Below are 15484 nucleotides of genomic sequence, written 5' to 3' on the forward strand. Positions count from 1 at the left end.
TGACATGAAAATGACCTTGATGACAGCTCAGTCTCTAAGGTTCTCCTCTTGCAGTACACAGATTAATTGTCAAAGTGGAATATTTAACTGAACTGTAGTTATGAGGAAGAGATGAGTGAAATTTAATGGCCAGAGATACAGATGATCTGGTTTAATAATCCTTTGTAACTCGATCACACAAAAAGTCAGATGTTCTCAAGAGAGACCAAAAGTGGACCGATGACAGTGGGACTAATGTGATTTTAAAGTATCATTTAGTTCTCCAATTCTCTGCTATTCCAAAGGCTGGAGCCATGCTACTGTATGACACTGCCCTTAGCACAGCCTTGAATCTCTGCAACGCAGGGTATCACAGCTCTGTACTTCTCAATCCCAAACCTATTTGACCTTTTTCATCTACTTATGCCAAAATGCGCAAGAGGTCTCTGAAAGGCAGGTTACAGCCGTCTACCACACTGAGTAGCCTGAAGAAGAAACAAGGGTTTACCTTCTTCATGTAGCTATAAACAACTGAAGTGTGAGAGACAGTGCAAGCCTTTGACATTAACCAAAGGTTTTCTCCAGTCTTATGCTTCAAACTTGAAAAGCTAAGGCTGAACATTGTCTCTTTCCAACCTTAGCAGCATCTTGTTTTCCTGATATTCTTGTTGCTGTTTCAGTTCCAACTCTATTCTGATTGCCACTCAATCACATTTTTTCCAACACATCTCTGCAGATTCTGTCCTCAGTATACACTTATTCTCTAAGAAATCAATTCATACATGGATTTCTTACAATATGTTAAATAACACAGCTGTAGTATTTGAAAGGATAAAATCTGTTTCATGACTTACTCTATCACACAATCTTTCACAATAGTTCTAGTGAAAAAATACTTTACAAAAATTACTTTTACGAACAGTCCTATCAACTACTTAGATAAACGGTTTAAAAGATACTCATTATTCTCAACACACTGCATAATCCCCAAGGAACTTGCAGTCATCAGTCCTTCCTCTCACTTTCTCTAATGTTTCTGCAGAGATTTAGCTGAGGACCTTATTCCAAAATACAGATATTTACCACCACCACCACCACCACCAGGAGAGGGCTGATGCATTACACTTTCTGAATCAGGGAAGGACATCACTATGATGATGCAGAGATAATACACAAAACCACAACTGTAATTTATTATAGGCCATGTATTATTATTATGACCATAACTATATATTATGCTAAGCAAACATATTCTCATTCTATGTACATGGAATTTGAATATTCTCTTCCCTCAAAAAAATGCAAAAATAAAAGTAACAGAATCATATTCCAATCTGAACTTGTTAAAGCTACTAACAATAGGACAGTTCAGGGGACTGAAGACATATCAATAGTCTTCTGCCAAAGAGAAATAATACACAAGGTCATTATTTGTTCTTTAAAGTATATTTCTAGATTCTTTACCCACAACTTCTCCAAAATGCAAACCAGTCATAATGCAATCAGAATATTATCTTTACTTCTCAGAAACACATTTACATTTTGATGTGCATTTTCAAAATACAGATTTTTGTTTAAAAACTCATGCCATGTAGCATCACTGATATAAAATTTGACATGAGCTTTCAAAGTATAAACATAGCTGAAATGCAGACTTAGAAGCAAAATGGCTCCTTATTCCCTGCTTAACCTGAATATTTGCTACAATTAATACTTTACATTCAGAGGACACATCATCTTCACTCAAACGGTACAGTTAAAGAATTCTGCTTATAGAAAAATATACTTTTAAATAATATAAAATACAAAAATATGTCTAAACCCTCGGCACTGTACAGCAACTTGTTTACCTGACCCTGAATGCAATGTATGGAGCAGAAACTGAAGAAACCCAGCAAACATAGCAGCATCAGCAAGGGAACGGTTAAAAAAGCACAACTGGCATCTAGTAGGTTGCCGAATTCCAGCCTGTAACTGTAGCAAAACCGAAATGCAAGCAAAAATCCACTTCAGTGTGAAGGAGACGATAGAAAAGAAGTCCTTAAGGTCTTTGCGTCCTGATTCCAAGCCAAATTATTCTGCAGCATCAAGCATTCAACACCAGTGACACCAAACAGGGCTCTTGTCATCAAAACAAATCTCTGCAGTGTAGTTCAAGCATCGATTACTGCATTAGTTCATACACGCTTGCTGCAATAAGAAGGAGTTTCAGTCTCTAGAAGGAGTTAATGGTTTTAGGAATCCAGAATTAACAATCCTCAGAAAAGAAGATGGGCAAAAAAAGCTCCTTCCTCTTCAGACAGAACAGGAAAGAAGTTTCTTAGTGCTTTAAAGTCAGCAGTAGACCCAGGCTCAGGCATCCAAGTAATCTATACTACTGCTGCAGTTTTTATTTATATTCAGCAGTGGTGCACTGAACAAGTTTTAATGAACTGCATAAATGAAGCAATTGTGAAAGGAAATGCAGCTCTTAAGTTACGCAAAATTTTCCCAGCTGTAGATTTACTTCTAGCACACTGAAAACACAATGGCCCTTTGAAAAATTTATGATTTTTTCAAATAAATCGGATGATTTAATACTTTGCTTACATAACAGAAGTGTGCATGGAACTGTAATTAAATATCAGAAAAATATATTCTAAATTAAAAACTGGAAATAAAATTTCACTTTCCAAATTACATACTCAAGATAAAAGAGAAAAGAAAACCTTCTGGGTTGATGATTAGTGAATTACAAGTAATAACATTTGCTAAAGAATTTAATCTAATTTAATCATATCCAAACCATACAACGGCAAAACTATTTCCTTGGCAGAGACAGTCCTCTAAAAATACACTATTCTCTGCAGCATATCTACATACTGCAGGACTTCAGAAATACACAAAAAAAAAAAAGCCTCCTTGGTTACTAAAACGTGAGAAAGTAAAGCAAACAAAGGGAAGCTTATAAGGGATAAGATTAAGCTAATGAGATCTTACAGGTTTTCACCTTTATATAGAGCTATTGGTAATAATGAACATACACTTTTAATCAAGTTGTTTCCCTGTAGTTCTGGATCACATGATCAAAATACTGGTGCTGAACACTGATTTCACCTGTCAGTCTGACAACCCTGGCCACTGTTGAGTTTCAGTTTTCCCAGCAGCATAGCATTAGCAGAATGGCAACATGACTGTCTACATCTGTTTTTTTCACTGATGTGTCCTTGTTAGCAGATACTTTGGAGGATGATGGCCAGGCTTCATATACTCCAAGAGACAGTGATCATCTGGACATCTACTGACAAGGGAACATATACGCAGCTTTATCCTGAAGCTGGAGAACATGCCTTGCAAAAGGGACAAGAGACAAGAGCAAGACAAGTGCCCAGTGCTTCCACAGCACATCCATTATCCCACTGACTCTTCTGCACTCAACTTTGAAGGATGTCCTCCTGTTTTGCCAGGGCTGGTGTTGAGGGCTATGCTTCATTTTCAGAACATAACTCACCTGGATCTTGAATGCCCACCTGCCTTGCAGCACATACTATACAAGGCAAGGGATTTTGCCACAACCCAACTCAGCAGGTATTTATGATTCACTACAACCTCAGAACTTAGAACTAGTCTGCATTATATGGGGCTTGCTTTCTGTCTTTTCCTGCTCTCAGCATTCCCATGGAATGCTGTTTGTGAAGAAACTAATAAAGTCTTCTCTCAAATGTATTTAGACAGGTTATTTTTGCCTCACAGTGTTGCTGAAGCTCTCACTGTCCTCCATTCCCCTTCATGGTAGATACATACAACCTTTGTCTGCTCTTCTGTCCCCACATCGGGCAGTCCTCAAAACCAATTTCACCCACTGCTCCCTAGCGATAAGACTTGTCAAAGCCCTGCCTATCTTTGTCTAACAGCTTCAGCTTTAAAAGTGTCTGCAAGTATATGCTGAATATGCAAGTATATGTTGAAAAACAGGGGAAGAGAGGAGCAAAAGAAGAGCATTCTGAGGTAAGAAAGGGCATTTTGCAGAAAAGGACAGTGCCATCAACTGTGTACTGCACATCCCTAAGGGTGCTTTTCATTCCTCCCAGCGCCTGTCAAATAGAGCGCTCTGGTTGCCCAAAAGGCCCATCTGACAGTTTGAGAATCAAAAGCTGACAGTTGATTTATTTACTTTCACATCCATTAATAGCAGCAAGGCAGTAAGAAACTAACTGGAAATCTGGTCACCTTTCTGTTGTGCCAATAAAAATACATAATTAAGTTATAGCACACTTTCAACCTTTGCTTTGGACAACATTACCTATCAAATCTCAGGAGGTTTTTACTGCCACTATCCTCTGAGGTACGCTACACTCTGCATCTAATACTTAGATTTTAACCATCATATTTTAGCTTCTTCCTAATGTTCCTGTTAATAATTATTCTAGATCTTAATTCATGTATGAGATTCCTGCATTTATAAAATTTTCTAAGGCCATTAGAAAAGAATGAAATTGAACAATTGTCACAGAGATATCCAAACCTTCAGGTTGTCAAGTTTTAAAAGGTCAAATTCCAAACATTAAACGTGCTATTCAGTTTAATGTCTGGATGAAAATGCAGCTTTCCTCTAAAATGAAAGGTTTATGACACTTATTTTTTAAAGAAGAAAGCCACAGAATCGTCCTAACCTTAATCCAGAAGCACAGAAAGAGCAATTCCAGGAAAAAAAAAAAAAATCTATGCTTTCAGTTGGAATTTAATTTAGGAAGTGAGAGAAACAACAGAAAAGATGTGTTATGGTCTCCAGACGTAAAAGCCAAGTTACAATGGAGAATTGATTCTAACCCAATTGCAGGAATCTGAGATGGAATATTAGGTGTTGTATGTGAATTGTTGTACTGTAGCCCCCTGTCTGATCCACCTTGAAAGGTCCTGGCTAATGTGGAAGATTCACAGTGACTGGATAAAGCAAATGCTACATCTCCCTTCAAGAAGGGCAAGAAAAAGGACCTGAGAAACTACAGACTTGGAAGGCTAATCTGAGTCCCTAGGAATGGTACAGAACAAATCCTTCTGGAAGGCAACCCTGAGGACATGAAGGCCAAGAAGCTGAATGGGAACCACCAGCATAGCTTTACCAAAGGGAAATCACACCTGCAGAAAAGGGGAGAGAAGCAGATACTGTTTAATGTACCTGCAACAAGGTTCTCAACCAAGTCTTTCACAATATCTTTGTATCCAAATCAGAGAGATATGGATTGATTGGTGAATTATGAGGTGGGTGGAAAACTGACATAATCACTTGACTCAAGTGACGGTCAAAGGACTGAAATTCATCTAGTGGTGAAATGTTAAATACGTAAAATACTATTGAAACAGAGATTTATGGAGAGGAATCAAGGCTTTCCTTTGCTCAGCTAGCAGCACACCAGATCACAAGATGCATGCCTGGGATTATAGAAAACTTGGACGCAGCTTTTGGCTATGCAGTAGAGAAAACACACTTGCTTCTAATAGGCTGAAGTGCAGAGTTTAGCTGACACTGGGCTAATTAAAACACTTCTGTTCTCTGTACACTGACACAGCAAAAGTGCATTTTCTCTTCAGTAAAGTATTGCCCAGTGAAGAAGACTGAGTATTTTCCAGATTCTCTGGCAAAATAGTTACAAACTTTGCAAGGACAACTGTCAACCATTTAACATTCACATAAGAAAATTTTTTTATATAAATATATGTATTTGCATATAAATATATAAACACTTATATCCACACATACAGAAGTGATTTTCTTTTCAACAGACTGACATAGTTTGGCCTGTCATTTCTCATAACTTCTGAGAAAAAACAGAGATTAAGAACTGAGATGACTGCGGTGAAAAAGACACACTAAAAGGAATGTCTGCCCTCAAACACCCATCAAACTTGTCAGAGCTCATCAATGTTCCTTTCCATTCAGACATGAGCATATTCTGTTTATATTCTTGGCCAGCTGGCAAATAAAAAAGGCACCAAAGCAGAAATGATGTAGTCGCATCAACAGTGGGACATACTGGCACTACTATGTTTGGCCTCCTATTTAGCTTGCGCTAAATCAGTGTCATGCTGTCATTACTCCCCAGCTTCTAGTTCAAACCTCGATCCAAGCCAATCAATTCAAAGTAGAAGTGAAGTAACCTGGTATCTGTCTACAAAACACAATCTAAACACACACATCAGGAGCAGGCTATGGCATGCCTTCCACTGGCATCCCAGACAAGTGGCTTTGCCACACTGCTCCTAAAGGTCCTTTAGGAGAGTTTTACAGAACACCACCTGCCATTTTGCAGCAGACTGGAAGACACAAGAGCACTGCTGCACGACCAAATGATAGAAACCCCTTCAGGCACGCAGGTATGCAACAGCCAGGAAAGAAACATCCTGCTATCTACTGCTCCTGCATCCAGCATTTCCGAGTTCCATTGCCAATTGTTTAGTACTGTGCTACTAACAAAACTGTTTTCCCCCATCCTCTATCTGCATAGACATGATTTAGTTTCCAGTTTCTCCTGCAAGTCTGATTCCTCCCAGATCCTCTGATTTTAAACGTGTCAGATTTAAACCTAGATATTAGAGCAGCAGTACCATAAACATCGAACATTTCAAAAGGTCAGACTCTTAAACAGCATTTTCTATTACTTTAAACATGTTATATAGCATCCAAAAAATAACAAACAAAACAAACAAAAAAGCCACCCAAAACCCCCACCCATCTAAATGCAGGGTTTAATGGTGACCATGTTTTTTGTTTAAGTATTGCCAGAAAATTCATTCCTAATCCTTATAATAATTTTCTAGGTCAAAGTAAGATTAGATTCACAATAGCACAGACAACTGATGTCTGGCAACAGGCCTTGAGTTAATGTCATTAGCTGTTGTCCTAGTTGGGTTTTTTTTTGTTTTGGTTTGTTTTTTTTTAAGGAAAAGTTTTGTCAAAATGTAAATGGTACATTTGTTTATTAAAGAACCCCAATCAAACAAACCTCCTCACTGGCAAAATTAATGTCTTACTAAGTGCTTCCTTTTAGTGGCTTGTAGGAACAGCCACTCCAGAAGACTTCCTTGAGGGTGAGATTTAAAACTGATTAACAGATTAATCAACTTTTTGTACAGCTGATTTCAGAGCAAATTTTCTGTGGAAAAGAGTCCACAGCAGCACAACTGGATTTATCCCTAAGCATTCATTTGAATTCCCATTTCCAGGAGGCTGGTTTACCCTCCCGCAGTGTCTCAGCTTAAAGATGATGACAGCTCCATTACTGGCAAATCCATAACAACTACCCTATGCGCATGAAAAAATTAGGGTGTAAGGAAATGTGCTTTGTGTAAGTAGGTAGAAAATATATGACTTTACCAAAAGTATCTGCAATTCAGTCATCCGTAAATGTGTATCACATCTCTTAAGCTTTCAAAAATGTTGAAAATCTGGCTCGTAATCCTCAAGCCCAGTGCCATTTTCTTGCTATGTTTACTTTTTTTATGAGGATAAGACTCAACTCACGTAATGAATGACTGCTTCCATAGAACTATATTGTTGGTGTAATTTCCATATCCAGAATACATTCCATACACCATCTCCACTGCAGTTACAGGACAATGCAAATCTGCCTTCAGGAAAATGCACACAGAGGTAAGTTCTGAAGAAGGTTTTTAAATTACCAGTTTGAGTAGGAAGGTGTGCCTGCACTTCCAGTTCTCTATTTGTAAGAAAGAAATTGTCTTGCATAAAAAGTGTGATAGATAAAAGTTAGATTTGACTACTCCATCTAGTGGCTCGTTAGGCACAATTTTAATTGTTAAGAATATGTTTCCTAATGGGTTAAAAAGAGCCACTGTGGTGTTTGCTGCTTCTCTGAACACCACAGCAAAATAAATTCTTAGCACCTAGCTCTTTTAATAGCATAACATGAAAATAATAGCAAAAAATGAAATGAAATTTCATGAAAGTTTAACATAGGTGCATAAAAAGAGGTAAATATGTTCACATTTTTAATTATTAGCTTATGCTATGTAGTTAATAAACTTTAACAATGGCAAAGTTTTAAAAATTGTTCCTTTGAATTTACAGTTTAAGTTATTTGAGTTGACATTTCCAGTGAAAAAATAACTTGCATTTTCAGTAAAACAGCCAAATTAATAGCAAGCCAACCATTAAAACATATCCGCTGACTCTTACCTATAAGTAATAAATTTCAAAGCTCAGGTCTGAGTCAGAAAATGACTTTTACTCTGTGAAGGACAATTCTGAAACAAATTTACAGCACCATTGATTTTTAGAGCGAGAAAGAAGCGTGTGCCCTCCAGTCTAACCAAGGCTATTCCATGGCAATTCTAAAAAATATTGAGAATTTAAATCCTTCAGAAAAGTGGTATAAGAACACAACCAAGTTGCTTTAAATAGAACATTTTTAGAGCAATCATTTTAAGGATAACTAATTAAAATGGAAGTTTCAAAAACCAGAAATTTAAATTCTAGAAAATAATGTATACAATTAAATCATAAAATATGTCAGTTAAAACCAAATGAATGTGTGATGTACTTCATTTCTCCTTCCTACACGTCTGAAAACATTTTGTCTTAAATTACAAATAGCAATGACTGGTAGCCAAGGAAAATAACCATTCTCCTTATTTCTCCATCACACACAGTTCCCACAACTAACACCATAGATATATTAGAAGTAGGACCCTATCTGCAATCAAAACCTCTACGTAATGTAAGATAAACATGTTTCAATTCTTTACAGACATTTGCTTAGAATTGCAAAAGAATCCCACAATAGCTGTGGCTCAAATGAAGCGTACAATACACATTAAGTTCAACACCTTTTAAAATGTACTGTTCGAATAACAGCCCACCTTCCTTTCAAGAGCGTTATTTGGATTTGGGGATTTTAGATAAGCCACGCTGCTCTTGCACATTTCTCAACTTGCCCAGTAGACCAAGTTAGACATGGTCCAATTTGCATATTAGGTACAGCAAAGCCACAGGTCACAAAGTAAAGCATGCTGATATTTGCTTATCTAAAACAGAAAAGGTTGAGTTTACAGACAAGAAGCAAATGTGAAAAGAAAATATTCTAAATAAAATGTTTTAGTAGAAGTTGCTTCATGGCTGCAAAGAAAATGCAATAAAATCTTTAATACAGAGGGTCTAAAAAAATATTGCTGTAGGTATGCATTTTCCTGAGTAGCCCCATAGTATTTCTGAGACCTATGCTCTCTTAAAGAATAGCTCTAAGGTTGAAATTGTTTAACAGTTAGACAGCCCTTCACATACTATTTTTGCAGTCAGTCGAGGGAATGTGCTGAGGAACTCATGCATGAGAGAGAGAGATATTTAAGAAGCCAAACATGTATAAATGCAGACTCCAAGTGTTGATGCATCTCAAAAAGTAACTAATACTACTCTTAACATTTAAAGCAGTTTGGTGTCTGCAGAGGGAGGCAGTGACCTTATTAAAAGTCAGGCTAGCAGCATGAAAATTCTAACCATTTATTACATGCACCTACCAATAAGTAATCACTTTTGCATATTGCACTTTGTATATCCTGCTTGCAGACTTTTTCTCACAGCGAACTTACCCAAAAAATACAGAAACATCTCTCAAACTGAAAATAAAAGTATAAAACTCTGCCCTGTCCTTATGTGTCTTCAGCCTGAGATGGCGGCAGCAACTAATGAAAAATAAATAAACAATCCAAAGGCTGAAAAAGGCTGTGAGGTGTGGACATCTGGTCTCTTTATATGAAAGAATTAGCTCCACAATGTCTCTAAGAGGGTGGCAGTAAACATGCATGAATCAATTTGTTACCTGATAGGAAATGCAAGCAGGCAAACATATGGGCAATTTAGCTGATTAAGAGCAAATTAATAGGTAGAGAGAACAGGAATCTAGGCTCAATTGAATCCCTTGTGGTAGTGATGCACAGTGATGCACAAGAGAATGCGAGTGTGCCAGAGGACACTTGAAAGTAATCTGGAATTCTACTGGATACTGATAAATGGAAGAAAATCGTACCTTATAATATGTCCTTCCATAAATAAGCATACTATTTTATTATCATAAAGGCAAGTTGGAGTATCAGTCATGGACTGAAATCTCACCAATCTCACTGCACAAGGACAAAATGAAACCCCAGGCTCCACTTAATTTGCAATTTAAATGCAAGGCAAGAAAACGGGCAAAGAAAGGTGTCAAAAAAGGATAAGCTACAGTCAGAAGTACTGTGGATTTAGCCCCAGATTTCTGCACCTTGGTTCAGAGCCTGCCACAGGAACAACAATAGTATTTTTATCTTGGTGCAACTGCAGTGAAGGCTACAAAGAAATTAATTTCTATTTCCAGGAATCCTCAATTTCAACTAAGAAATTATGATCATGATTATTCTTCACTTTCCTTTTCTGTCCTTAGGGTTGACATGGTTTCTGTCAGCAAGCTTCAACCTCCCTAACAGTAACTTAACCCTCCAGCTTAGAAAGAAGCACTCAAACTCTTTCCCCTCCAGCTTCTCCTTTCTCATTTAAATCTCAGTTCTTCTCCCTGCCTTTTTGTTGTTGTTGTTGTTGTTTCTCTCTTTCTTTTCTAGACTACTGAACACCAATCCATCCCACCTTTCCATATATATCATATTTTATAAACCTTGGTCAATCTCACCAACGACTGCAAACTCCCTCCAGCATGTTCACAACTAGAGAAAGGGCTCTGCTATGATTTTAAAGGAGCATTCAGCCACATATCTTCCACGACATCCCTATTTATATGGTTATGTATCTCAGTGAAGTGTTACACTTCTTGGCAACAGTGTAACTTTTTTCCCACTAATGCTCAGCTTATTTAATTTGCATATGCATGTATGTACTCTGTATAATTCCATATACACAAAACAGATTTCTTACTGCCCTAATTTAACAAGCCCTTATTTACAGCTCCATAAGGGCTGCAAATAATTTCAGCTACTCAAAAGCACTGAATATTGATAGCACTGAATAATGTAAGCACTGACCAAAATTCTGAAGCTAGAGCCATTTTAGATTATACTTTCATTAAAATCTGAATCCGATGTAGATCTAAATTATGGCACAGACTAGAAGACAAATTGGAACTAATTTCTCAGAATTAACAATCTTCCTAGCAAGGGTATTTTGTTTTACACTGTTAAAGCTCAGCCACATCTTAAACAAAATCAGCTCTTCTGAAAACTCCATGCCCAACTCTCCACGAGAACAGATGTTCGAATATGCTAGCAGAAGTTACAGTACAACTTGACTTGCCTACATGCCAGATTTAAAATACCTCAGTGAAAAACTTCAGCTAAAAACATTTAAAACCAGCTTCCTTTTCTCTATAGACTTTTCCGGATGTTTTCCTTTGGTCCATTTATATACCCTACTGCACACATGTGGTTTCTCTCTTAGCCCACAAGCTACCTTCTTTACCAACAATGCTGCAGCACTTGGAAGAAATCACTGGGCAGAGTGATATATGCTCTTCCCTCCCCTTATACACACAAAGCCCTCCAAGCACCAGCACCCAAAGTGGTGCTCAAAGCACCAGAGGAGGATGGAGTAAGGGGTCAGATCCTCCCCTCCTGGAGCTGAGCCCGCACCAACACATTTGTCTGCAAAACACAGCATCCCTTTTTCCTTAGGACTTCCAGGTTCTCTCCTTCTGGTCACAACCCCCCTGCCTCACACCTGTGCATACACTAAGATCCCAACAAGCTCCCTGCCCATAACACTTTCTAACCAGAAGTCACAAGAATGAAGTGAAATTGGATTGCCCTGTTCCTCCCAGTACCATAAGAAAGGAATTAAAAAAGAAACAATCACATCTTCGCTGAAAGAATCTGGAATGTCAGCTCAGGAGGTTTTTTTCAAACAAGGTTCCAACTCTATCGTGCTCTTCTCAGTCCCAATTGAATCCATTAGTGAGTATGCAAAGTGATTTTTACTGAGCTTTTTACCACTTTGCTGACAATATGCAAGTACTAGGCATATTTTCAAGCTTAAATGGTGTGAATAAAATAAACATTTAGGCAAATATAGCCAATGAGTATGCAGAATGTAAAATCTTTAGCACACAAAAAAGCACATGAGCAGCTTTCAGAACTTCCTCATCCTGTCCCAATTTTCAACACTATTTTATCTTCCCCTTTCAAAGATGGCATGATAGAAGCCTAGAATATCTCTCATACCTATCACGGGATAAAAGAAGTTAAGTACAAACTTGTCTGGACACAAACCTATGAGTTCTACACAAAGTCTTGGTTTTAAACTTTAAAGAAAATATCTGTTTTCCTCTAACTTTCTCCAAACCTGATTTTCATTCTTCATTGACTGGCAGCAGGCAGAAGCTGTTCTCAGTTTTAAAATGAGGTCTGGATTTCATTTGTAATAGTCTGGTTTATGTTGTTCTAGCAAGTCTTTGAAGCAAGTATGAGTGCAATTTATGCCTTCTAAGAGGACTCCTTTTGCCTTGCCAAGACAGTGTTGCCACTGGAAAACTCAGCCCATTTAATGCTCAACTATGATGTGTTTCAGAATAAGGAATTCTACAGCCTATATTAATAACAGGATTAAAACTGTGATCAGCAATCGGTAACCGTGTCCTGTGAAGGGTACAGTTTGGTTGGGTTTTGGTTGGGGTTTCTTTTTAAGAAATTTGAGAGGACCTTTTTGGACATCACTTTGAACAGTTCCTTCTCTAGATTTAACCCAGCACAAAAACAACTCAACATAAATCTTTAGGCTCTCCGCCAAAGAGGCAAAATCTCAGTAGACTGTGGAAGATACTTATTTGCTAGAAAGTATCTCTAGTGCTTTGGAATTATTGTGTTCATAATTCTGGCAAAATATGTATTAAATAGTTACAGCAAATAGCAGGTGATGGATGCACTAGCTCTTCCTCAAAAGCAGAGTCAGCTAGAGTAGATTTCTCAGGGCATTCCCACAATCATCTCCACAGCTGATGAGGTTTTGAGCATCTCCAAGGATGAAGACTGTGCAACATCTCTGTTTGATATGTTCCAGTGTTTGACAACCCCCACAGTCAAAAAAAGCAAGGATATTTATGTCTAAGTACAATCTGGATGAAGATTTCAGGGTCATGATTATCATCCCTCCTTAAAAATGAGCAGAAAACAAGCTTCCATATTTTGAATGGACAAGTTCATGCTCAGAAAGTTAAAACAAGCAGCTATTCAGATGCGATAGGAGAGAAAATCTGTCTTTTTTTCTATATATACCTAAAGCTTTAGGGGATGTCAGGAGACCACAACATCAGATAAAGACAGACAGGTTAGCATATATGAATCAAAGACATGTCAGGAAACAGTGCCAGGAACTAAAAGGCAAGGCAGACAAGCCATTGGCATTTTGAGTATGAACACCAGCAGAAAACTTTCAAGTTACAAACACAGATAATTAAACTAAAGAGCTAAAAGCTACTTTCAAAGACACAAAAAGCCTTCAGCTCACTGTAATGTCAAAACCAAATTAGGGCTATAAGACAGTTGGTAGGCTCTACCACAGTCTTTTCAGATTATGCTTATTTTATCTGTTCACCATTCATTAATTTGATTAACTTCTTCAGCCAGAAGAAAGGCTTTGTTTAAAAGCACACAGTGTGCTATACTTATTCCTTACTGCTAAGTGTTACCATCAACAGATGAAGACAAACCGCAATAGCAGATTTTAAACACACTTGTAAGCTTGGGAGCCAATTCATCTAGACACCACATTAGGCAATTCTCATTTCTTTCCTATGTAACACTCCCCTTGCCTCATATCCTGTCCTTGTTAGCAAGGAACTCTGGCAGATCCTTGATATTTTTATTAAATGTAGTAAAATTTTGCATATCTTACGACTAAGGTGTCTGTAAGATTATGATGCTTTATAATGTTCTCCTCACATTGTTACGGAACTTAACTTGCCATTTCAAATCATGCACAGAAAATTATTCTGCATACAGACAAAAGGATGAAGCAGTGACTAAAGGAGCACTGATATCAGTGAGAGAATAAACTACAACCCTTTAATTCTGTCAGTTCTAGGTGAAAGAGGGAAGAGAATGAGAAAGAAACTCTTCAGCTGATGCTACCTGCAACCACCTCATCTAAGAATGTAAAAGGAAACATTGCAAACCAAATGTAAACAGCTATAAGACACTTCTCAGTTGGGAAAAGAAAGGTAAGGGGAAAGAGCAAAAGTGTATGTTTTTAAAGAGGCAAGAGAGAGAGAAAAATACAGATTATTTTTTTTTCCCCAAACCATGGCCATGTGCATAATATACATAAAGGTCCTTACCTTTTTCACTGACACTTTCACTTTCTATCTCCACATCTTCACAGCTAGTATATTCTGGTGTTGATGCCCCTTCTTCCTCTGAGCTACTAACTGACATCTGCCTTTTCTTTCCGCCTCTTTTTGCTCTATGAGGCTTTGGAGGGGATGGCCGCACTGATTCCGACTGGTCAGAGCTAAGGGAATCATTCCTTAGCATGGTCTCCATTTTCTCCCGCTTTGCTTTTCGCATGAGAATAGCAGAGCTAGGATCAAGGCGGCTCTGTTTTTTAAAAGAATCGTGGTTCTTGTATTCTACGTGTTCTATAGGAACTGGACTATGCCTGGGAGTTGGTGGGCTATGATTAGTTAATTGTTTAGAAACAGAAATTCTTACATCACCTGTTCTGTCTATAGAGTACGACCTCTGAGTTTCCACAAGGGATTTTCTGTCCTGAGTTCCCTGTAATTGTGAGCGTTTTCCTAATTTATTCTCAGGTACCTCCGCTTCCTCCATTTCTGTATGTGCCAAAGCTACATCACTGTGTCTTCTCTCGTGCCGTGCTTTAGAAACTTTTGCATGCATGCGCATCTGCTGTTCCTCAGGATGAGGTTTTACAGGGTATCTTGCCAGATTGGGGTCACTCCTGTAACGGGTATGATATTCATCTTCCTTCGTTTGTGTTTCACCATCAGGCGCTTTGCCTTCCTCAAGTTTCTCTGGCAAGTCCTGTGACTTGCCTTTCTCCAGCCTTCTACCTTCATGCCGTTCTTTACGCTCCCTGTCATCTGCTGGTCCTTCCTTCTGAAGTGAGGATTTTGGCACACGCTTACGCTCACTCTTTAAAACTTTGCCATTCTGGTCCGAAACAGATATTGTCTTCTTCCTACAGTGAAAAGGAGTACAATAATCAGAAGAACTGAATGCAAAATAAGAATACTTGTGTACCCTGTTATTGTAAATAGATCATAAACCAGCGTAAAATATGGCAAAATACATAGAAGGGTACTGGCTGGATCCACTAAGATGAATTAAATCTATTAATCCTTCCAGCAGTACTTTTTATTTTCCAATAGTAAACAACTTCCAAAATCCACAAAAACATAGGTTATGGACAGTCCAATTAATGAGTAAAATCACAAATAATATTAATGTGAATAAATGCAGATAAGAAGAATTAACCCACTTAAGTAGGCAGACTCAAAGTCATCTTTGAAGT

At 37.9% G+C, this 15484-nt stretch overlaps 1 protein-coding gene across 1 annotated transcript in view; it reads right to left on the reverse strand.

Moving 5' to 3' along the window:
* Nucleotides 1-15484, reverse strand: part of LOC136015959 (regulating synaptic membrane exocytosis protein 1-like) — a 231854-nt gene that overhangs the window by 70825 nt on the left and 145545 nt on the right. Inside the window, exon 4 of the mRNA XM_065682610.1 lies at nucleotides 14289-15151. Within this exon, the coding sequence (XP_065538682.1) occupies nucleotides 14289-15151 (863 nt within the window). The remainder of the gene's footprint in view (nucleotides 1-14288; nucleotides 15152-15484) is intronic.

The sequence above is a fragment of the Lathamus discolor genome, chromosome 5 (assembly GCF_037157495.1).
Source record: "Lathamus discolor isolate bLatDis1 chromosome 5, bLatDis1.hap1, whole genome shotgun sequence".
Lineage (NCBI taxonomy): Eukaryota > Metazoa > Chordata > Aves > Psittaciformes > Psittacidae > Lathamus > Lathamus discolor.